The sequence below is a fragment of the Equus przewalskii genome, chromosome 9, assembly GCF_037783145.1.
Source record: "Equus przewalskii isolate Varuska chromosome 9, EquPr2, whole genome shotgun sequence".
In the NCBI taxonomy this organism is placed as follows: Eukaryota; Metazoa; Chordata; class Mammalia; order Perissodactyla; family Equidae; genus Equus; species Equus przewalskii.
The window spans coordinates 33,991,008-34,016,542 of record NC_091839.1 but is presented as its reverse complement, the minus strand read 5'-3'; the positions used below and the strand labels follow the sequence as shown (position 1 = coordinate 34,016,542).

The following is a 25,535-nucleotide window of genomic DNA, read 5'->3' as shown; positions in this document are numbered from 1 at the left end:
TTTTGGCTACTTCTCTATTATCCTACAGGATCTTGGGCAAAACTACCAAACTCTCTGCTTCTCAACCTGTAAAACTGGTAATACAGTAGCATTATAATTTTATCGTGGTATGAGAGAGGAGGAAAATATCTTTCGTGTAGAGATAATGAAGCATTATGTAGCCCTATGCCTGTGGTGGATATCAACTGACCTGATTAAAATGCGTAAATACGGGATGGAGTAATGAAGATCTTTATAATGCACACGATGGAAGGATAAACCCCATGCTAGCCTTTGGAATCGTTAGGGAAGAAGCATAAAAGTCCCATGAGCAGCACCCTAAAGGGAACCACTGTGACCTCAGAGCAGAGGGACAGGTTACCCATGAGTCTAACTCCCAAAGAGCAGCCGAGTCACTGGGAAGTCTGGCTCCGACTCCTAGTTGTGAAAGCTTTTCCAGCCGCCAAAATTTTTCAGTCACATGAAAACTGAGGTTGTCAGGCTTCCTTAAAATTCCATTCTTCAAAAATAAGCCTCTCATCTCTAGAGAGACTAATTAAAAACAAAAATCTGTACTTCCAATCATCTACCCTTTTGGTCAGAAATACTAATGAGAAACTAGACTCTCAGATAAAAGGCTACTTAGCAGATTAGTCAACCCCACCTCCACCCCTTGGCACCACTAGCCCAACCTCCCCTGGAGGAGATTAACCACGCTGAAAGGCATAACAAACAGGTCTCGAGTGATTCACACCAAGATTAATAGTCCCAAACCACAGCACAGGGACTTGTAGTACTGTTACTACATATGGTATCTGTCACACCTCAATATCTCGACCTACGAAAATGGAGGATTAATCTCCCCCCTCTTTTCCTCCCCACCAATCCAGTTAAAGCAAAGTTTGGAAAATGTCAGAAGGAGGTTAATACAAAATAATATGAGAATTAATGACACACTGAGGTTTCCACCACTGAAAATTCATAAGCAGTTCCATGATTAAAAGAACTAAGGAAAAAACAATAAGGGCCAAGAGAAAAGGGTCATTTTATTATTTTCCAAATGCGACAGGAGAAATCAGAAATTAATAGAAAAACGCCCTAACAGAAGATCACTACATAATATTATTAGTAATGGGAATATAACCAAAAGGAAATTAATGATTAGAAGCAAAGTACCAGTACCTGGCAGCTTTTAGAAAGAAACTCAGCAAGAACTCATTTATCTAGCACAGTAGGGGGCTGAGTTATTCAACATATTTGAGAGTTCACCCCATTCATACCTTTAAGCAATAATACTGCATTTCAAACACAGAACAGAAATTAACCTCTTCATGATGACAGACAGCATTTGGAACATCAATTATAACACCATGTGATCAAGGCAAGTGTTTTCCTTGTTTCTATATTAAAAGCCTACAAACTGCTGTGATTTTTTTTTAATTTTTTAATTTTTTTATTTTTAATTTTTATTTTTTTCGGATGTACATCATATTTCGAATTCTGTATACATTACATCATGTTCACCACCTGAACACTAATTACAGTGCATCCCCTCACATGTGACCCTAATCACCCCTTTTGCCCTCCCCACTCTCCCCTTCCCCAATGGTAACCACCAGTCCAATCTCCAATGCTATGTGTTTGTTTTTTTGCTGTTGTTGTTTTTATCTTCTACTTATGAGTGAGATCATATGGTATTTGACTTTCTCCCTCCGACTTATTTCACTCAGCAGAATGCCCTCAAGGTCCATCCATGTTGTCACTTGTTTCTACATTAAAAGCCTACAAACTGCTGTGATTTTTAAAAAATATTCTTGCTTATTTTTTATTGCTTTATATTTTCCCACAGAGTGCTTTGTTTTCAGGCTATCAATATATCAGCTTTAGTCTTGAAAACATCCTTACCTTTGTCAACATAAGTTTTCCCCATCTTCTGATGCATTGCTTCTAACCTAATGTGAGCTAACGACACTAAGTAAACAAGTTAGAATTTATGTAAAGTCAAAGTTGAACAGGATATGCTTAAGGGCCTCGTAGCCCCTTCTATAGAATTAGTGTGTGTGTGCTTTTATGCGTGGGTTTTTATGGCAATCACCTCAAGCTACTCAGAAGTCTTTTTCTACCTACTTCAAGATTCTTAGCCACATCTTGGAAAACAGATTCTAAGAAACCTAATCTCTGACTACAAGGCAAGAAATGAATTTTTATTTCACATCTACTATACGCTGCTACACACACTAGTAGTTGTGAGATACAGAGATAAAGGGCAGTCTAGCGAGAGAACCAGAGGACGACATTACAAACACAGCACAGAAGGGAAACGTGCCCTGAGAGAGTTGGACATAAAGTGCCCTGAGAATATCACAAAGACGAATCTGCTGCACACTTAAAAGACAACGGGAAAACAGCTTCCCGGAGGAGAAAAGTTGTAAACGAAGTGTTGAAAAACTAATCAGATCCATCCAGCGGAAGAAGAGCAGAGGAACAGCATGTGGCAGGGCACTGCAGAAACAAAGAAGAGGATGTTTTCAAGGAACTACAAACAATTGAATATTGCTGGACTACCAGACATGTGTGGAGAAAATGATATGAGACAGCACACAGGGACAGGTAATGGAGGACCAACTATGTCATCACAAAGTTTTACATTTTGTTTTGAGAGCAACTCGAAACCACTGACGGAACTGAACTACAGAAGCAGTAATACAAGCAGTTCTTCGGTGAAAAAAATTACCTTGGCGAGAAGGAAGGGCTTCAAAGGAGCAAGAGGACACTGTGTCCTAGAGAGAAATCATATGGCTTGAATAGGGCAATGAGAACGGAAAGGAACAAATGATTCAAGGGGCACTGCAGGTGGTCCCATCTCAGTCAAAGTGGGCTTAAACCAACAGGGAGGAGGGAGAAGAGACAGGAGCAGCCGTGGGAAATTAGAAAAGCAGATGGCAACTAGAGGGACCCACAACTAGAATATGCAACTGTGTGCTGGGGGGATTTGGGGAGACGAAGCAGAAAAAAAAAAAGAAGAGTGGCGACAGTTGTTAGCTCAGGTGCCAATCTTTAAAAAAAAAAAAGGCAGATGGCAGAGATGTTATGAAAAAGTCACTATAAAATTGTGCGAGTGGTCTACTTACAAAACGGGAGAAATAATATATTTGATTACGATAAAAAGAAGCTAAAGCTGGCAAAATAACAGTCTAAGGACACAAGGCATTTTACTAGAAATATGAAAGAAATCCTGTGTAAAGCATAAAAGGTAAATGGACAGCTTCTTCCAGTACCTGTATTGTTTAATTACAGTATTTAATATTGAGATATAATACTTATTAATTCTGAAGCGCTAAAGGATAGTTTCCCTTTACTCCACGTGGTCTCAGATGTAGAAGAGACTGTGTAGGCCATCCTCCCCAGCCCTCCTCTTAACATTCTCCGCCAGAGGATCATCAAATCTCTCCCATTAATGGGGGTCTCATGACCACAAGCAGCAGCTCATTTCACTTTTCAATAATTTCAACGGAGTTAAAGTCCGTTTATGGATAAAATTGACATAAAGTATTTTTACTTTGAGATGAAATCGCTTCCCTGCAACATCCACCAAGCATTTCCAAATTCTCTACCCTGTAGTTTCACATCCTGAATCTGTCTTAATATCTACCGGGGAATTCTTAAACCACTTTAAAAAAACAAAAATAAAACAAGTGGTTGATTTCTTCTACACGATAAGCAATAACCAGATCTTTTTGTCCTTGCAACGACTCGTGGTTCAGCTGTCAATCAGGTCAGTCACGTGATCACACGTGGGCATCTCTTCAGTTATGGTTGGTCCACTAGGTCTTTATTGGCTTTATGGTAGAAGATCAATAATAGCTGCCAGTTAAGTGACTTGTTTTCCTTGATTTCCTGTTGAGGATAATATTAATTTCGCTACCCAATTATGATTTACCACCTTTGTCATCTAAAATTTGGTAAACTCTATTGAAAGGATTTATTACTTTAGAAAGTTAATTTTCCCTTCTTACCCACCCCTAATTCTGAATTGTGGTTATTGGTAAAAAATAATATATAAGAGATACTCAGGCTATAAGTGCCAAATCAGTTCACTCAAAAACACTACCTACGCAGGAAATTTCTGATACCTTTCTCAATAAGCCAGAAATCTATACAATAAAGTTGACACTTTCCATTTTCTCCTTAACAATTCAATTAAGTTCAAGACTGGGCTTTGGAAATATCACGTTCAATGTCTGCTATCATCACCATCATTCAACATTGTTCAGCGGTTCTAGCCAAATGAGAAAAAAGCATATTGATTAGAAAAGAAGAGACAAAATTGCTCTTACTAGCAGAATAAGATTACCAACCCAGAAAATCAACTAAGAAACTACTGAAATGAGTGAGATTTTGGTGAAATGACAATATATAGACTAAGATACATAAATCATCAGGCTCCCTGTCAAAAAATGAAAAAATGTAATAGAGAAGCTTTCCAATTCAAGATGATGGACTGAATATATGCTTTTCTCTCCCTTCTCTCCCAAGATAGGAAACGAATACGAAAGGGCGTATAACAGCCCAAACAACAAAGTCAGGGAGGAGTGGTGATTATTAGACGAAAATGACTGAAACAAGTCTCTTGTGGCTGTGTGATGAAAATGTAGGCCAAGCACAGAAGAAGCTACAGCTCAGACACATGGTGAGAGGGGCAGGCGGCGTACAGGGGAAGAGAAGCAAATCTCCCCAGAGAGCACAGATGGGCTCATCAGCAGGTGTGGAAGGCGGGGGTAAGAACTGGGAATGAAACAGGGGGATTAAATAACGCAGCTGTACCAACTGTCCCACTTCCCCCAAATAAAACACATCTTTCCAACCCTGACCCCAGAGACCAGCAAAGAAGCTAGGCTCTGATAAAATCACTCCAACTGCCTACCACGACAGGCCTACACTGTGAGGGCTGATGTCAAAGAGTTGAGCCTCACTCATTTGCACATCAAGAGGCACCCGCCCCTTCCTGAGGACAGTCTTCCCACTCACTCCCCCTAAAGTAAAGTTTCATCCATGTGCACAGATCTACTCAACTGTCCTCAGAGAGGAGATGCTAACCGAGGAAAGAGACCTACAGGAAAACTGCACCAGTCAGCTCTCCCAAATAACCAACAAAAACAAAAAAGATACTACTGAAGAAACAAAGATAACTTATAAAACAGAACTTAAAAAAACTACTGTTATTTTATAATATAGACAAATATAATTTACATTACATTAGTATACCCAGAACAACTGAAGAAGACACATGGCATAAAACAAAACCAATGGCATGTCACAAAAAGAACTGAGCACAAGAAAAAAAATGGTGATTGTTGAAATTAAAATATTCAAAATAAGACTTAAAAGATAAAATAGAAGAAATGTCCTAAACATGGCAAGAACACAATAAGACAAAAACTAAGACAGAAAAGAAGAGAGACACAGAGAATCAACCCAAAAGGTCTATTATCCAACTGGCAAGAGTTTTGTGAAAAGAAAATATACAAAAGAGAAAAGATATAATATTTTTAAATAAGTAATAAGTTCGCAGAGGAAAGTCATAGAGGCAAAATGAGTGAAACAGACTCACATTTAGACCCAAACCTGCAGTATTTCAGTATAAAAGAACAAAAAAAGTCATAAAAGTTTCCAGAAAAATAAACACACAGATCACTTGCAAAAGGAGGAGAATCTGGCTAGCAAACGTTTTTACCCCAACGTGACACAAGTATATACTGAAGCGTTATCTTCAAAGTGCTCAGTGTATGTTACTATGAATGCAGGATTCTATATCTGGTTATCTATCAATCAAACGTGAGTGCAAAATAAATACATTTTTTCCAAATGCAAGTGTCCAAAGTCTCCCTTGCTCATGCCCTTTTTGCATGAAGACGTTAATTATGTGCGTCCCTCAGAAAAACGAGGGAGAAACCATGAAAGAGGAAGTCATAAGGCCCAGAAAACGATGTATTTAACAGTGAAATGGAGAAACCTCCCTGGAGACAACTGTGCAGATTTAGAGAACGGCAGTCAAGGCTGGACCAGAATGTCAGAGGGCTCCCGGAGGCACAGAAAGAAAAGAGGATTCCAAGCCAGAGTACTGATCCTCAAGATATGTTAAAGGCTGGTTATCCTTTTTCAAGGAGAAAAGGAAAGGTAATTAGAAACTCTAAAAACTCCAAAATGATCTAAAAGAATGCCATGACCCAAATATGAAGCATCTAAAATGTAGCAAGATTTTGCGGAATTAATGCACTATAAGAAAAGGTAAACCGTTTGCTCTAGATGCCAAGGACATCTCCTTTTAGGGGCCCAGGGGCAGAGACATCTGACCTGAGTAAAAAAATAAATAAACTCTTACTCCCTGGTCAGCTCAGTGGTGAAACATATTTAAGCAATCATAATAATGTCAAGAGTTTTACTGATTTTTAACTTTCAGAATCAACCTATAGATAAAAGTTTGGAAGATTTAACTACGGTTATAGTACAGAATTTAATGTTATCAGTCTTGGCAATGTAAAAATAAGTAGCCAATAGAACATGGGAATTGGACAGGAAGAAAGAGATGGAGAAAAGGAGTAGAGGGCATTAATGTCACCTTCTTACAAAGGGGAAGGTTGAGAGATACTGAGAAAAGTTAATAGAACAAGATAATAGAGATTTAAATAAATAATTGAAAATCAAAAGGCAATCAGTAGAAGAAATAAAATAACTCAAAATTAGGGAAATGATGAGGCGAAGCTAATAGGTGATGCAAGCACGCTGAATCTTCATGTGTCATAGTGGGGAAGAAATAATATTTAAAATTGATGAATGAAGATATATGTCCATTGATAGACCACACATATGTGTATACACATATGTGCATGTGTGTGTGCTGGACCTCTCCTGAATACCCAAAACTTCTAAACATATTCTCCACATTTTGATAGTTCCCCTAATAATTAATCCCACTTTCTCAAGGTAGAATGTAAAAATCTGTTTTCCAGTCTCCATAATAGCTAAGATAAAGATGTGACCTAGGCTCTGTCAATCAACCCTAATGCAGCAGCAAGCCACATGACAGAACAGACTGGGCAAGGGGAGTCCATTTTTCTGGCACAAGGTGTCAAATGTGTTTTTAAGTCAGAGGCGGCAGCAAGTGACCTAGTCATGTTGGTGTATATGCAATCTGCCCCGGCACATTAATGCTTTATGCCACCAAGAAACACAGTAAAAGGCAAAGCATATCACAGAGCTGAGAGCCCAGAGAAACACAGTGCCATCCACTATGCCTCTTGGCTCAGGCTGGCCCACGTGCCCTGCTTTACAAGTGTTTATTACCTGCTTCTCCCAACTTTTACGCATACTGCCCTTAACTCCACAACTTAGCAAGTTCAGTCCCTTCTGACTCTAGTTACAAACCCTTCCCTGCTCTAGTTACACAGATGTATAGGTTTTAAGTGGTCTGCCCAACCTCCTTTTTCTATAAACCCTGTTATTTTTAGTTGAGTACTTGTGATTTAGAATCCAGGACTTTGAAGAAGTGAATAAATTGTATTATAACCAAAACACTTGTATGATGTATTACTTAGAGATATGGAAATAGCCATCAGAAGAACAAAACAAGAGAAGTGGTTAAAAGTGGCTGTGTTTAAGGAGTGGGCCTGGGCTCAGGGACAGGAAACACTGCTTGGCAGTGGAAGCTCTGCCGTACTACATGTGTTGTTGACGTCTCAATGTATCACTTTATTTTTAAAATCTCTTCTGCTACACACAGAAAAGAAAAGGGAGAAAAGACAAAGAACAAACTGTAGTAACAATGATACCATTCACAATATATACGTGAAATATTTAAAAATAAACTTAAGATGTAGAATATCTATGTAAGAAACTCTATAACTTAATTCAAGATATAAAAGAAAATACAAGCAAATAGTGAGAAAACTAAGTTACTGGAAGAAAAAGCAACAGAAGTGTGTGACAGGGAGTGGACGTGTTTTGGAAGGGTTGACTATCCGTGGCTGATAAGGGTGGCCTCGATTTGGGAGTAAATAAATTAGGTAAATAGTATACTTCGTAATTTCATTTTTTTAAAACCTTTGTAGACCAGTTTCAATAAATTTTTAAGTTAAATTATAACAGACACTGTAAAACCAGAGTGTTGTAACAGAAAAGGCAAGAAAATCTTACCAATTATAGCGTAAGTGCTACAATTTTCTAAGTGTAAGTACCAGTTTAATGGGAAAGTAAGTCAAATGGCCGTCGAAGAGAACAGAAAGTCAACAAACGCAGATTTCTTACATTACACCTAAAATGTTAAAGAACACAAAGTACCTACGACCTTTTTTCACTATGAAATGAGGTAATGGATTCCTTTCTTTTCACTGCTGTTCCTAATAGCAAAAGCAAAGAGTTTAAACAAAATGAAAATCTTGAGTGAAACTCAAATAATTTAAGTGTAGAAGAGGACACATCAAAAAAGGATTTGAAATAGAAAAATACAGTTATATAATTTAATCTTGCTTCTTTCCAGTTCCATGCAAAGGGAAAAAAACAATGCCAAATGAAATAAAATACGATAGTGTGATTTACAAGGTGTATACAGTATTTAGGAATGTTCTATTTTTTAGAAAGTGTTATACAGGTGGGTAACTGTGAAAGAAAATTCCTGAAATGTTATAAGGTATGCTGCAGCTCAAATTTAGAAAAACTCATCAGCAAAACTCAAAAGATAATTCTGAAAGCATAAAATCAGTTAATTGTAAAATAACTATTGTAACATGAGGCACTGTTGTACGATGGAAAAATACAGCTTCGGGAATTTAAGACCTGAGATTGAACAGCAGCTCTGCCACTTCTTAGGGAAGTTTCTAATCTTTCTGAGACTCAGTTTCCTCATCTCTAAAATGGGAATAATAATTCCTAGGAGAACAGAAAGGATTAAATCAGAACGTATGTAGTTCCGACAGAAAGTCTGGCACGAAATAAACACTAAATAAAAGGTACTACCCCCTCCCTGTAAACACATTTCTATTGACAATATCTTTTATACTTTCAAGTTACATTCAAATCACATCACAAATGAGTTATTTCAGCACAGCTGAAAAATATTTGCAAGTTCTGCTCTAACTCTGCATGAGAAGCTGCATGCTGTAATAAAAAAGCAAAGGCTCTGAGTCCAGCGACCTGGGTGGAGCCCAGCTCTGCCCCCATCAGCTGTGTGGCCTGGAGCAAAATACTCTGCCTTCTCTAAACATCGATTTTCTCACCTATAAAATAATGACATTGACGGCTGATTAGAAGAAGCGTGGTGAATACTAAAAGTGATGCTGTAAAACATGTTTTAACTTTTTTATTTACCATTCACCAGGCACTATGTTACACCTTGTTATATAAAATATGTATTACACAAAGTTAGATCAGAATCCAGGTATTATTTTAATCTTCTTCAAAACATATCTAAAACTGAAGTCATACCAAAAATAGACCAGGTGGCAGGAGAGAGATTCTCAGTATATTTTCTCCTACAGGAATTACTGGTTTCTCCTTTAATTTCTTTCACTGAAAAACCAAATTATTATTACATACTACATGTTAATTTTGAAATTCAACAAGATCATTTACTGAGGATCTTCTATATAGTAGACACTCTCCAAGACTCCTACAGATACAACAATAAACTAAATACACACAACTCCCTGCCCTCATGGAACCAAGAGAAATTGGCCAAAGGCCACCAAGCAGGGCAATAAATAGATTAGTCACAACCCAAATGTGGCATCCAAGAACCCAGAACTTGTTCCAGTTCGGACAACCAACCAGTCGTGGTCACCGCAAAGAAAATCCTATAAGAACAAGGACTTGGCAAAGGTGGAACCAAGCCCCACTGTCAGCCTCCCTATATGGAACTGTTCTGATCAGCCGGGACGACCTTGCCCCGCCTGCTGGCCTTCAAGGCAAAGTCAACCCACAGCCGAAATGATTCCAAACTAAAAACAAGACCGACTTTCATTCCTCCGGACGGAAAGCATTTAATTTTACCCCAGATAATATTAAGTCGAAGAAGATTTCTGAGTCATTTTTAAATAGCTTTTTGATATTAGAAGCTGATTATAATCATGAAAGAAATACACATAATTTTTAACACACAATTTTAAATAACTTTACTTACAGTCTACCATCAGAAAAATATAAAATACTCTCAACGATCAAACACAACATGTTAAATCAGTAATAATTTTAAACCCAAATATCCTTGCACCGTCAGAGAGACATATAATTTTCATCTGGCCATATTCTTTGATTACATGTTTTCACCAAAAGCTTAGTTAGAGAGTGAAAAAAGAGCAGAGAGAAGAGATTCCTACTTTGTTTTCAGTCTAAATGATCATCAGTTGTTCTGATATATACATACACTAAAGAAAACATTTGGGTTATATTATAATATATACTCTAGAATAAAAGTGCTGTCATACTATTTATTCAGAACTATAACAAAAAATATGCTTAATGTACAATGACAGAGCCAGGCCCCACTATGGAAATCTGGTAATACTAACCATGAAACTTGGCTTAAGAGAGGCCTCTAGTGGTCATCAGCAGCTACTAGCTCCTTTCCCACTCCCAACCCCCATCCTCTGGTAATGTTCTTATTCTCATTCATTCTCATATTCTCTCCTTTCTCCTTCACAAATTAAAAGCCTCATCAAAATAGCTAGTTTTCAATCAATGAATTATTCAATTAAGTCCAAGAAATCAACTAAAAAAAGTATGTAACTGGCAGTACTAAACCATTATGGATTCTCTGAAGGCAAATTCTCCAGCTTCCCCATAAAACCAATTTAGGGCCATTGAGTTAAGGAACAGACCCTAAACATTACCTTGCTAGTGTTAGCAATCTTAATAAATATGAAATCTATAGTAGTCTAAATCAACCCTATGAAAATAAAAGCAAATAAACTTAAAGGCTACAAAATTAGAATTAAAGTCATAAAACATAACCCATGTTTTTATCTTCAGTGGTACCATGGGTATTCTAAAGAAGTTTTGCACTATTCACAAATGCTTCCACTAATTAACACCAAGTGCAAGCACAAAGACTAAGCGATCTTGGGTCTTCATATATAACTGATTACCCACATCCAGATGACCAAGGTTTAACTCATTCCCGGTCCCACCCCTACAATGCCCCTTTCCTTTTATACTGAGGGCCTCTCTGCTCCCAGAACCTCCCACCCCCACCCTGCCCCGTCAGCCTTAGAACCTGCCTTACTTTCATCCAGGGTCCCAGTGACATCTTTAGAAGAGTGGAAACAGCTGGGATGAAAGGGCAGGTGGAAAGGATGTTAAACGTAGGGACACTGAGCCCACGCTCCCAACTATAGTCACTCCCTCACGCCACAGCTGTTCCTTCCAGCTTCTGTCCCACACAGTAGTATCCCTGAGGCCAGGCCCTGCTCCTATGAGAGCCTAGCCCCAAAATGTCTGAGACTACAGTTGCCTCAATATGGAGCCAAAGAGCAATCATCTCCATCTGCAGGCGTGTCATCATCTTCTGCTACATAATTTAGGTTTAAGACAAAGGAGAGGGAACGCAGGAGAGAGGTGAAGAGTGGAGGAGGTAGGAAGACCCTTTTATCATTTCCTAATTTTGTTAAAAACTAAGAAAAACCTACCTCCCAAGTACCTCAAAAAAAAGCAGATTACAGGAGGGGAGAGAGGGTCGGCTTTGAGACAATCTCTTGTACCACAGGGTGTTTGAACAGAAAAAAACCCTGATCAGAAGCAGTGCATAACAGCTGTGATGGATGTCTAAGTCACAGGTCACTCCTGGGACCACCAGAAGGCCAAGGGGAACAGGCCCAGGCTGACCTCTTCCAGCTCTACCTTCCATGACAATGACCCACCAGCAACACAGACAAGGAAATGAGGGGAGAAAGGTTCTGAAAAGCCCAAATTGATATCACAAGGTTTTAAGAGCTAAGCATGTGTTCCTGATTCTCGAGAAAACACTACAGGCCTTCCCTGGCCAATGTACACGTCTCGGTCATAAAGTCTGGTCATCTGGATCCCATGCACAGCTGGGGATAATGTGACAGCAAAATATAAGAAAAGAAAATTTAAATTTAGAAAGGCTTAAAAACCATGAAACTTAAGCACAGAAATGTATGAATGAACTAAACAGCCTTACACCTCAATAAATGTAAATGTTTTTATTATTTTTTTATTGGGGTAACATCAGTTTATAACATTATGTAAATTTCAGGTTCATTTCTCAGAAATTATAGATAGCTGAGTTTTACTGTAGTCAATTTCACTTTGCTTTTTAGAATAAATTGATCCTATTCTAAGAAGGGCTCAAATGAATAATTTCTATATACCATTATGAAAAACAGACAACTGTTAAGAAAAGTAAAACAAACACAAGGGCAAACTAAAACTTAAAGACTTTTAAATAAATGTTTCAACTTAGAATAAATTAGTAGATTTATTCACAGAGCAATATTCTAGTTACTTTTTAAGCTTTTGTATAAGCACCAAGAATAAGAAAAAGCACCAAATTCAAAACATTTCAATATTAAGTTTTCATAGCATATTATCAAACTTTCTCTTGCTGATAGTCATAATAATTTTTCAGTAAGTATTTATTAAGCACCACGTCTATGCCAGGCATTGTTTCAGGTACTGAGGGTTCAACAGTGAGCAAAAGACCAAAATCCCTGCCCACACGGAGCTTACCTTCCAATAGGGAAGAAAGATCAACAGTATAAACAATAAAATTACAAAATACGTTAGATCCTCTTAATCCCTCTAGAAAAACAGAAAGAAGAGGTGAAAGGGGGTCTTGGTAAGAGGGCTGGGATTCAATATTAAATAAGCTGGTCAGGGAAGGCCTTAATGAGAGAACGAGACTGAGCGGTGAATGAACATCGTCACTTGGTTCAGAGTCAGCCAAGAGCATTTCCTGAAGGTTGGGTGGGCAGACAGGTGTGGAATGTGGTGAGATCAGGCAAGTCCCTGCAGAGCTTGGTGAGGAATTTGACTTTTCCACTGAATTTAATGGAAAACCATTGAGGCCTTTTGAAACTAAAAGGAATATGACATGACTCAGTTTGAAAGGATCAGCTCTGCCTTGGGCAAGGAGAGGGCAAGGCAGAGACGTAATTAGGGGGCTATGGCCAAAACCCAGGTGAGAAATGCTAGTGGTTTGGACCAGGATCGAGCATAAGAGCAGCAGGGGAAGTGGTGGTCAGATTTTGGACATATTGTGTAGGCGATGCCAGCAGGATCTGCTTTGGAATTGAACATGGGAAGGCAGAGAATGACAGAAAGACAGAAATCAAAAAGATTACAGGGTGTAAAGCCAAACCCCTATTTATTCCAATAATTAGCATAATTTAATTTTCAACTAAAGTGTAATCATGTCAGAATTAAAAGAGTCAATTTTCTCTTCTCTTTAAACATGTGGAAATCACCTACACCTTCTATGTAGTCATTGTTCTTTTTTGCAGTGTTGTATGTAGTTGATTCTAAGTTGAATGACAATATCATTCTTAAAACCCTGAATTTCTTTCAAAGCTTGTTATTCTCCTGACAAAATCAAGTTCTTATTTTCCATAGGCAGCTTCTCTGAATTTCTACTCATTAAACAAAAAAAATCTTCCTATCACACTGAGCAGCATCTCAAGACCTGACTACCTGGCCAGTGCCTTATTAACATTGTAGCTCACTTTTTAACTCATTTTGATTGCGGTTTCTCAGCAGGAAAGTCCATTCAAGCGCACAACACTTAACCATAGTTCTTACTCCCGGGAGGGCTCAGTAAGAGCAGCTCTACCGAGGACCTCCTGTTCTACATCTGAGCGTGACCGCTGAGCTGGCTTAGGAGGAGAAATCGAACAAAGGGTGTGGAAAGAGTTGAATGACAAAAGAAACAAGTCCTGCTCAGAGCACCCCAAGGCTCTCTCTGAGTCTATGAAAAGTCCCACTATAATACCAATCCCAGGAAACCAATCAACGCGAGTACAGTGCTTTGTCTTTTTCTTTTTTTTTAACTTACTGTTGAAGTATAACATGCATGCAAAAAAGCACACAAAATGAAGCGTTCTGCTCAATTTTCAAAAACTGAACCCATGTAACCAGCACTGAGAACAAGAAACTGTTACCAGCAACCCTCCCTCATGCCCTGTTCCAATTACTAACCACCATATGATCATCACTGACCTGACGTCCAACAGTATAGATTAGTTTTGTCTATTTTTGAACTTTACATAAATGGAGTCATACAATATGTACTCACATTTGAATCTAGCTTTTTTGAGTCATACTGCCTTTGTGAGATGAATACACATTGTTCCGTTAAATTTTTAGAACACGGCCAAACAATATTCTATTTAATTATTTTTCCCTTCTCTGGTTGACGTGCATTCAGGGAGTTTACAGTGCGAGGCTATTAGAAACAGTGCTCCCATGAACACTCTTGAATTCAACTTTTGTACATTTCTGTTGGGTATATTCCTAAGAGTGGAATTGCTGGGTCAGAGGATTTCAGGCAGATAATGACAAAAAAAAATTTTTAATGGTTGTACCAATTTATATTACCAACAGTAGTATATGAGAGATGAGTTACTCCACATCCTTGCCAATACTTGGTATTTGGGGTATTTTTCATTTTAGCCAGAACGATGTCTTTACTGGGATCACATTGTGGTTTTAATTTGCATGTCCCAATGACTAAAGAAATTGAATATTTTTTCATACCTTTATTGGGTACTTGGATATCTGTAATGAAGAGCCATTTCAAGACTTTTGCCCATATTTCTATCAGGAAGTCTAATTTTTTTTTTATTGTAAGAGTACCTTATATTTCTTGACATAAATTTCCATGAGTTTCTTCAAATCTGTGAGTTGTCTATTTACTTTCTTACTGGGACCTTTTGATAAATTTTCTTAATTTTAATGAAGTCCCATTTTATCAGCCTTTTTAAAATGTTAGTGTTTCTGGGGTTTTGTTTTGTCTTGTTCTATTTAAGAAACCTTTGCCTGCACAAGATGAGAGATTCTCACCTCTGCTTTCTCCCAAGAGCTTTTTCTTTGACAATTAGAATTGGAATTCCATCTGGAATTGACATTTGTGTGGTAATTATTTTCCATGGTACCCAACCACTCCAGCATCATTTATTGAAAAGACCACCTTTTCCTCTCTGAACTGCAATGTCACATTTGTCCTGAATCAGATGACCAGGGGGTCTGTTTCTGAACTCTATTCATTGGTCTATTTGTTGTTCTTTACCCCAATCCAATATTGTAATTACTGCAGCTTTATAACACATCTTGACATTTGATAATTAAGTCCCCCATTCTTATTCTTATTCTTCAAGATTGCCTTGGCTATTCTACGCCTTATTGATTAACACCGTATGTGCTTCGGTCAGTTTGGATCTTCTTTAATTATTCTGAATAATATTTTGTGATTTTTTGCATAAAGTTCTTACACATGCATCACTCAATTTTTCCCTACATTTTTTACATTTTGATGCTTTTTCAACTACCAATTTCTTAAATTCATTTTGCATTTGTCTGTTGCTGGTACATAAAAATACAATTGATTATTGTACATTGACCTTGTTTCCAGGTGCCCTGGTAAACCCACTTAATTCTAATAATTTGCCTGTAGATTCTATCAGATCTTCCTTATACGCAAATCATGTTAATAATAAATTTTATTCTTACTTTCTAATCCATATGATTTTTTTATCTCTTGCGTTGATGTAGGGACATCCTTGTTGCATTCCTGATCTCAAGGGGAAAGCTGTCAAAATCACTGGGAAATATAATTTTTGCTACAGGCTTTTCCTAGCTACTCATAGCTATAAAATAAGATTAAAAAAGTACTTTTTATCAGACTAAGAGAATTCCCTTCTACTTCTGGGTTGCTAAGAAATTTTAATCATGAATGGATATTGACTTTTAACAAATGCATTTTCTGTATTATCTAGATATTCATAATTGTTTCATTAATGTGAGGAATTGCATCAACTGCCCTGTGAATGTTTATAAATAACAAACACCTCTTACACATTTGGAATAAACCTTCACCTTGGGCTTTTTATATATTGCTGGATTTGACCTTCTAATATTTTGTTTCAGATTTTCACATCTATGTACATAAGAAAAATTTGTCTATAATTTTCCCTTCTTATACTATCCTAAACAGGTTCAATATGAAGATTATGCTGGTCTTATAAGAAGAATTTGGAAGTTTTCCCTCTGGTTTCACTTTCTGTTAAGAGTTTGTATAAGAATTGTGTTTTAAACGATATACAAGTAAAGCCACATGGGCCTAGGGTTTTCTTTGTATGAGGGTTTATAAAAATGGATGCAATTTCTTTAACAGCTATCTGACTATTTAGGTTTTCTAATTCATTTATTAATTTTGACAGATTTGTATTTTACCAGGAATTTTTCCATTTCACTTAAAACTTACTTGTAAAATTGTTAACAATACTCTCTTATCTTTCTACTGTCTGTGGGATCATCTGTGTTTCCCCCTTCTTCATACTTGATATTTGTCATTTGTGCTTGCCCTATATTTTTCATTAGTCTTGTTGAAGGTTTATCAAGTATATTAATCTCTTCAAAGATCTCAATTTTGCTTTATTAAATTTTTCTATTGCATATTTTCTGTTCCACTGATCTCTGCTCTTTAGTACTTCATTCCTTCTATTTTCTCTAGGTTTAATTATTTTTCTGGAGATGGAAACTCAGATCATTAATTTTTTTGGTCTTATTCTTGTTTTCTGAATACATATACTTATAGCTATAAAGCTCCCTCTGAGCATGGTTTTAGCTGAAACTTTTATTCTGAAACTTTTGATATGTAGCATCTTCATAACCATTCAGTTTAGTATATTCTCTATTTTCTATTGCAGTTTCTTTTACAACCCATGGTTATTTAAACATAAATTTTAATTTGAAGGAAGCTGGACCTTTTCTAGCTGTCTTTTTTCTCGATTTCTAACTGAATACCAGTATTGTCAAAGAAGATTCTCTAAATAACTTCAAACTTTTGAAATCCGTTAAGGTTACATTCACGTCCCAGCGTTTAGTCAATTTTGACAAATGTTCCACGTTCAGTTGAAAAGAATAATTTCTTGCATAGTTGGGTACACAATTAAGACAAGTTTTTTATTAGCTCTTTGTTCAGATCTTCTATATACTTACTAATTTTACCTGCTTGTTTGATCAGCTTTCAAGAGGGATGTCTTACAGTCTCCCACTGTGATTGTGGAAATGTCTCTATCTCCTATGAGTTTTGTGCTTTGTTTGCTTTATGTATTTCAAAGCTATGCCATTGAGAACATAGTAGATTTAAGATTGTGACATCTTCATGATAGATTGATCCCTTAACCATTATGAAAGGTTCCTCTTTATTTCTAGCAATGCTTCTTGCCTTAAAGCTGTATATGAAATTAGTATAACTCCACTAGCTTTCTTTTTCCATCCCTTTCTTTCCAACTTTTCTTTGTCCTTATATTAAGGTATGTCTATTTTAATTTGCATGTTTGTTGTTTTCTTAATGAAGTCTGACAATCTTAAGACTTCTACTAGGATTATTTAATCCACTTGTATTTATTTTAATTACATGTATGCCTGGGTTCATATCTGTGATCTTACTGTTTTCTATTGAACATCTTTTTATTGTGAATATTTTCCTTTCCTTCTTCTGGTTTAACCAAATGTTTTTACTAACCTATAGTTCCCTTTTTAACTTGCTGAATATGCACACCCTCACTATTATTTCAGTTGTTCCTTAGAGATTACAATATCCATTCTTGACATTATAATCTAATAAGAATTTTTCAGGTAGCTAATAATCCTAGAACAAAAGAACATTTCAACCTCATGTAAGCCCCCTCCCTACTCTGGCCTTCTTCTAGGATCATTTTCCTTCTGCCTAAGGAACTCCCTGGTGGCATTTCTTTTAGTGAAAGTCTGCTGGTGACAAATTCTCTCAATTTCTATTTGCCAAAACTATTATTTCATCTTAATTTTAAAAGGATGTTTTCACTGAGTATAGACTTCCAGGTTGGGATCTTCAGCAATGTAAGATGGCATTTCATTCTGTATATGGTTGTGGTTTTCTTTGAACATATCCTTACAGGCTGACAAAGCCTCTGGAATACATGGGTTGATGTTCTAAAACTCAGGAGAAAAACCTTTTAGATAGTGTTTCTGACCAATTCATTCTCTCTTCTCCTTTTAGAATTCAAATTGTTTATAGGACAGATCTTTTAACCAGATCCCAAATGTATTTTATGCTCTTATCTGTTTTAGTATTTTTTTTCCCTCTCTGTGCTTCAATTTGAACATTTTCTATTAACTTGCCTTCTAATTCATTAATATTGTCATCTACTGAGTCCAATGTGTTTGTAAACACATCACTGAATTCTTATTGTCAAATATTCTTTTTGGTTGTACAATGTTTATTTGATCCATATACATACACACGCACACACACACACACCCCAATTCTCTAAAGTAATTCTCCACCTTCTTACCTCTTTTGTCCTTTTGCTCTATGTTCCTAGACATAATAGTCATAAAATCTTTGTCTGCTAACTTCAATATATGGATCATCTCTGTTTGCTTTCTACTGTTTGTGTTTTCTCTTGGTTTTTGATCAAATGGTCCTGTCTCTTCATACACTTAGCAATTTTTTACTGAATGCTGGTTCACAGAGCTTCCAGATGTTGGGAAGGCTGACTCCTTGTTCTGCTGGGCAGACAGAGTAGAAGGTAAGTTACATTAATTCAAAAGGAGCTGAGAGGGGTAGAGGCTATGTTGTAGGTTTGGGAAGATTTCAGCTACTTCTGGTTTGCCCTTGATCACAAGACCTGACTCCACAGCTTTCAACTGAGGGTATTACTGGCCTCTGTCACTTTGGCCTCAAGTGATGGCTTGTCTTTTCAGACATTTTCTGCCTACCTCCCACCATACACAGCTTTAGAATTTGGCAGATATTTTAAAAGGGAGACCGACTATATGTTTAAGACTCCTCAAGTTTCCAATTCTGTCATTACAGCTGCACGAAATGTAGATTCTATACACCTGGATCCTCAGCTGCTCCTTGAGACTAAATTGGCAGGTGACTCCAAGTCAAACGCAGCTGCAGATCATCAGGTCAATGTGCCACTCACTCCAGGGCTCTCAACTCTCACTTAAGTCACCCCACCCCCAACCCACAACCCCAGACCCCAGGGTAGGTCTCTGTCTCCTGCGCACCTCAAAACTCAAGGTTTTCTAGTCTGCTTTTCGGAGGCTTCCAACTTGAACATCAGGATCCGAACTGAGTGGAGAAACTGGCTATTGTTTTTAGACCGTCTCAGGTCTCTAATTTTGTAATTCCCTTGAGCAAAATTCCAAAAAACTGCTGCTTTCTGTGTCACCAAGCAACTTTTTCAGGCTTACAACTTCCAAACAATGGTTCAAGGCTTAAGCAAAAAGTATGGCTCTGTTTTAAAAACAGAGTTAAATTCAGACTACACTAACCAATCCTTGATTGTCTCAGAATCACTGTATATGCACATTATGCTAATATGTATGTTCAATAAATCATTTTTACCTTTAACAAGTTTTTCTTGGTTAGGTATTCCAAAACATGCATCTTGGTGTTGCGTTTAACATGTAATGAATGAAGCTGGGGGACATAATTTTGTCATAAGACAAAAAACAACCGATAAAACACAGCACTAACTGAAAAACATAATAAACACAAATTTTGATTACTAAAGAATTCACAAAGATGTAGAAGAAAAACTTAACCACAGTTAAACAAAATATACCTCATTTTTAATATGATTGGCTGTAGGGCCCTCGTCTTTAAAGTCATCTCTAAATCCTAGAAAAGACGCTAAGTATCGAAATTTTTTCTCTTTTGACACATGAAAGGAAAATGGGAGATGTACCACAATCAGCAATGAAGAGTCACAAACAGACCCAAAGAAATGACAAGCTGGCTTTCACTGTCATAACTGGAGGGTCATCAACTAGAAAAATACCATGATGAAAGCACCGCAACACAAAACTAAAATAATGGTGCCAACAAGTCAGAGGCTGATGCAGCACTTTCTCACTCAGTAGGGGTCTCTGGTCTCCTCTTTCATCTTCTCCAGTAGTATAAGAGCCGTACGGAAACAGGATCTACGTTCCAGAATCATACCACGATGCAACCAGTAGATTGAATAAGGGGAGGGCTCCACACTAGCAAACTGATACAGTAGATACAGATATAATGTCCCCCTTTCTTTCTTCCTCTCTCTCTCTCCTCACTTTGCCTTCACAGTTACTACCTTGCAGTGTTATTATATTTGTGTTTTACCGCAAGCTGCTACAAATTCTTTTTGGATACATAAAGTATATAAACATGTGACTGAAGCTCTATAAGTACCTGCCTTGACTATCTATCAGTACCCCCACTGACCACGCCCAAACATCATATCCCCCTGCAGAAGCACCACTGACAGCAGAAATACAAACCCCAAGACTAGAGGGCGATATAGGTTGCAAAGAAGAAGGCTGCTCTGGGGCAAAAACTAGCAGTTCCAGCTTAACCACAATTTGGAACATTTGGCTATTTCAAAGAAAACCCAGTATCTGACTTGATTTGAAAATGCCTGCAAAAAGCATTATTTTCATGCAGTTATGAATAATTCCACCTGAAATACTGCTCTCCATTATGGAAACTACAAATATGAGAATTTAGAATATTGTTGAAACCATTTGTAACCATGTCAAGTGTTTAGCTGGTGTCAAGTAAGTCTGCAGAACATTCACTGTAACAAACCTTAAATCTTCCATTAAATTATAAAACAATCTTCACCTAAAAACACTCTTTGCTACACTTTTACAGCAGTAGTAGCTGCAGATTATTTTCATGAAACTAATTTAAGAAACTGCCTGTAAAAGCTATGAGAATGCCAAAGCTCTCAAAAACAGTAAAATACTCTGGGTCCTAGGACTCATTTGCTACAGCAATAAATCAAGAAAAAAATATATGCAATGTTTCCTAAACTTTAGTAGATAAAACCATCACAAAACAGAGCTTAACCTTCCTTATATACCAATATAGGAGCAGACACACTTTAATTTACCTACACATTAATATGAAAGATACCAATTATAGCCAAGTAAATGAGAACTAAACTATATTCTTGAGAGGGGACTATGTGAATCCTATTAATAACAAGAACAAGATCAACCTAATCAGGCTGAAGTTCAAGAGTTAACTTAGACAGGAAACTATAAATCAGAGTAACCAGAATTCCATGATATAACATTCAAACTGTGATTCACAGTATTAAGGCTAGAGAGTTATTTTAAAAAAATAATCTATCTCCACCTCTTTGGGAGAGGAGACAAATAAAAATTTCAGCCAAACTGTTTAGCTGACTATATTAAACTTAGCTTATCAAACCGTGATCAATCAGAAGTTACAAACACATGTGAGCTCAACATCCCCAATGATACACTCTTTCCTCACTCTCCGCCATTACCCACACAACTCCACCCAAGCTGGCTGCGTGAAGGACATGGTTTCATAATAATCTAGACAGAGAACTACAGGAAGAAAAACACTAAAATGCTTTGTTTCCTTGAGCATTAAGCTGATTATACAGCATTACACAGCATACATTTCTCTCGTGGTGTAAATTTTAAAGTTTTAAATCAGCTGAAAATGTTCACGAAGCTCAAAATTTCAAAACAATCCTTAGCAGATAGCCAACAAATCTGGCCCAAGACTTTGAGAAAATGACACCCTATCAACACTATATTTATACCTTGCAAACCGTATCCACATCCCAAGGTATTATAGTCCTCAGGTCAATGACTTCACAAGACACTCCGAGCTTTTCCTGAGCCATGGAAGCGACCTCTCGGATCACATGAACCTGAAATAAAGAGAAAAACATGCAGACTGACCACAGCGACTCAGGCCCGAACATTAGTTGACTTTAATGGAGACAGTATTTAGAGGAATGGTTTTACATGGAGAACTAATACATTTGTTTTAGACATGTTGAACATTGTATTTTAAAACAATCAAATACAGATGTCTAGAAGAAAGTTGGAAAGAAATTCTTAGAGAAAGTGAGAGCAGTCATTGCTAGACATACTAATTCCAAAGATATAAGCAAGCAGAAGGTAAATAAAGTCACAGGAGTAGGTGGTGTTTCTAGGAAAAGCATGGAGAGAGAGAAATAAAGGGAAGAAATCATGGAACCCTGTAGATGACCAACAGTTAAAGAGAAAAAAGAGAAAAAAGAGTTCACTAAAAAAAGAAAAGAAAGAAAAGAAAAAAAAATAGTTAAAGAAACAGGAAAAAAAAATCAGGAGATAACATATCCCAGAAGCTAAAGAAAGGGTTTCATAGAGAAAGTAGCCAGTGTCATACGCCATAGCAATACAGAATAAGGGTTGGATTTAACAATTGGAAGATTAGCAGCATTAGCAGAAGTAGTTTTAGCAAATTAGCGGGAACAGAACTCATAAAGTACAAGACCATAAGGAAGTCAAGGAATTAAATACAGATAATAGAAAACAGGTGTTGAAGTTTAGTGATAAAAGAAAGGAGGGAGATAATACTGGTATTTAAGGAAAAAAGCAGGATAGAAAAGGCATTTTTTTAGATAGAGAAAAGACACAGACCCTTTTTTTTTTTTTTAAAGATTTTATTTTTTCCTTTTTCTCCCCAAAGCCCCCCAGGTACATAGTTGTATATTCTTCGTTGTGGGTCCTTCTAGCTGTGGTATGTGGGACGCTGCCTCAGCGTGGTTTGATGAGCAGTGTCATGTCCGCGCACAGGATTCGAACCAACGAAACACTGGGCCGCCTGCAGCGGAGCGCGCGAACTTAACCACTTGGCCACGGGGCCAGCCCAGGGACACAGACCCTTTTAATAAAAGGGGAATGGAAAGAAAAAAAACTGAAGGTGCAGGTGAAAAAAGGAGCAGCTGATGAATGCCAGTCCTAGAGAAGGTAAAACGGAACATCATCTGAAACAGATGTGGAGAGGTAACTAAGAAAACCAGACGCCTCTTCGTTGAAGACAAAGGGAGAGAGGAAAAGATTGGCAGCAGAAGTGATAGGTGCGAAATGGAAGCAAGTAAATGGGAGTTAGTATCTAACACACTCTAACTTCCCTACTACAGAGAGGACATGCCGAGAGCGACAGGGATGTGGATAACAAAATTATCCCCCTGGAGGGGAGAGACCAGGACTGTAGCTCTCCAAGCCAAAAATCAACTGGAGAAGAGAAGAGAGGAGGAGGTTGTGGTATTGTGAGTGATTTTCATTATCTTCTTTATACAACGCTGCATTAAATTTTATAAAATAAGGAAGTATTTTCCTTTACATAAAAAAAAGAAAAACTGACCTTTTTTTTAAAAGAAGGAGAGACAGAAATGTAAGAGAAGTCTACAGCCAGAGGAAAAAAAAAGAGTCCTGAGCTTACAAGTTTGGAGGCAGAGCAATGTGACAAACATGCAGGGGAAGCTGAGGTCGGTCAGTGGTGAGGTTCGCTGGAAAAGAGAAAGGGATGGCATGCTGAGGCTGGACCATGGGATGCCATGTGGCCAGCAAAGTAAGCACGAGAGATGGCTGCAAATGGGATGAAAAGGAAAATAGCAAACCAAGCACAGAAACAAGTCATGAGGATATGTAATGTGTGCTTCAACAGAAAGTGTTTTAATGAATACATTTTTGTAAAAACAAATTTTTAACAGCTTCACCATATGCATATATATTTTAATATGACTGAATAGGCACCTCACCTTCAACCAGAAATCAGAAGCAGATAGACATGCAGCACCAAACAAGACTCAAATCTGAGATATGAAAACAGCACTTTCAATTCTTGATGGTGTCAAGACTAAAAGTTAGAGCTTCCTAGCACAACATGGCCGTGACCGGTTGCTATAATCATTACTGACCTGAGTGCCCCAGGCAACCAGAGTAACATCGCTCCCTTCCTGGATGACTTCGGCCTGGGAGAGGGGAATGTTATACGGTTCCACAGGAACCTGCTCCACTGAACACAGAACAGGAGAAAAATGAAACGGGAATTATTTTTTCTCATGTGACATGTGTGCATATAAGAGTATAAGAACTTCATTGTGGCAAAGCTTTATTTTATTTATTCTTCCCCCAAACTCTGTAAGTTATTTACAACAGAAATAGCATTTATTATATGGCTTCATAACATTATTACACATATGCAAAAGCACAACATAAACGTGTAAAACATATCAGCTATCCTGGAACAGAAAAAAGACTTTAGGTAAAAACTGAAGGAATCTTAATAAAGTGTGGGCTTTAGTCAATAAGAATGTATGAATATTGGTTCATTAATTGTAACAAATGTACCATACTAATGTAAGATATTAATAATATGGGAAACTAAGTGCAGGGTTTATGGGATCTCTACTGTACTATCTTTACTCTTTTTCTGGAAATCTGAAACTGCTCGAAAAAATAAAGTTAAAAAAATGAATAATGTCTGCTAAAACTTTATTGGACTGAACTAAGTTCTCAGACAAGTTTTCTATCAAGGAGCAAATTTATAAGGGTTTGAAAAACAGAAAAACACATAGTGGGGCCAAATTTTTAAGTATATTTTGTTTTTGCACCTTGCATTTATGAATGCTTCATCAACCATGGCAGCAACAACACCTTAGTTTTCAAAAGTGAATCCTGGAGACCTCAAAGAGATAAACTGAATCAGCTCCACAAGGCCAAAAGGAAGAATAAGCCACTGGTATCCCAGAGAAAACCGTTTCATGATTTCTCTGCTCACCCACGTACAAGCAATAAAGAGTCGACTGAATTCAAGAGGAAATCCAAAGGTGAATTTTCAAACGAAAACGACCCAGAAGTGATGGACTTGCCCCACGATGCTGGGAGGCCTTCCTGAATTCTTTTGTGAGAGGCGTGTAACAGCGGCAGGTGGTGGGGGGAGGGCAGTGGTCCATGTTGTTCTCTTTTGTTCATTTTCCCCACGGTCTTTTTACAATCACTGTTATATGATTTTTTTTTTTAATTCAAAGAGCACAAAAGAGTAAAATAAAAGGTTCCTTCTGCCCCCCAGTCAGCCCTTCCAACTACACTGCACTGAAGAAACCAATACCACCAAGTTCCTGGGTGTCTGCAGTGGACAGCTCTCCTATCTATTGTCCAAGCACCTTAATCCTCTTCCTACATTAAGGAAATGCCTCACCTTAACAAGCAGGGCCCTTAGGTCACCACAAAAGTGAGGTCCGCATATTCACTTTCCCAGCTTCCCTTGCAGCTAGGGGATAAAACGTGGGCTCTGACAATCAAACGCACCCATGCCAGACTCTGCACTGGAAGCTGATGACACAAAAGAGCAGCAAGTGTCCAGAATCCATTCGAGAATATGCACAACAGTGGAGGCAGACCCCACATCCCGGCTCAGGGGTGTCAATGATTCAGACTGAAGTTTTGTGTCCAATGAGAGCTGCTGGGGCACCTTTGCA

At 37.6% G+C, this 25,535-nt stretch overlaps 1 protein-coding gene across 8 annotated transcripts in view; it reads right to left on the bottom strand.

The window, feature by feature from the left end:
* Window positions 1-25,535, bottom strand: part of BCKDHB (branched chain keto acid dehydrogenase E1 subunit beta) — a 229,740-nt gene that overhangs the window by 122,108 nt on the left and 82,097 nt on the right. For 6 of the 8 annotated variants that reach the window (XM_008516296.2, XM_008516297.2, XM_008516299.2 and 3 more), the window contains exons 7-8: window positions 23,973-24,070; window positions 21,822-21,932 (exon numbers count right to left, since the gene is read on the bottom strand). In XM_008516296.2, the coding sequence (XP_008514518.2) occupies window positions 21,822-21,932; window positions 23,973-24,070 (209 nt within the window). Of the gene's footprint in view, window positions 1-18,542; window positions 18,760-19,606; window positions 19,738-21,821; window positions 21,933-23,972; window positions 24,071-25,535 lie in introns of those variants that run through there. The other 2 variants (XR_011522536.1, XM_070559023.1) reach the window with 2 other exon arrangements.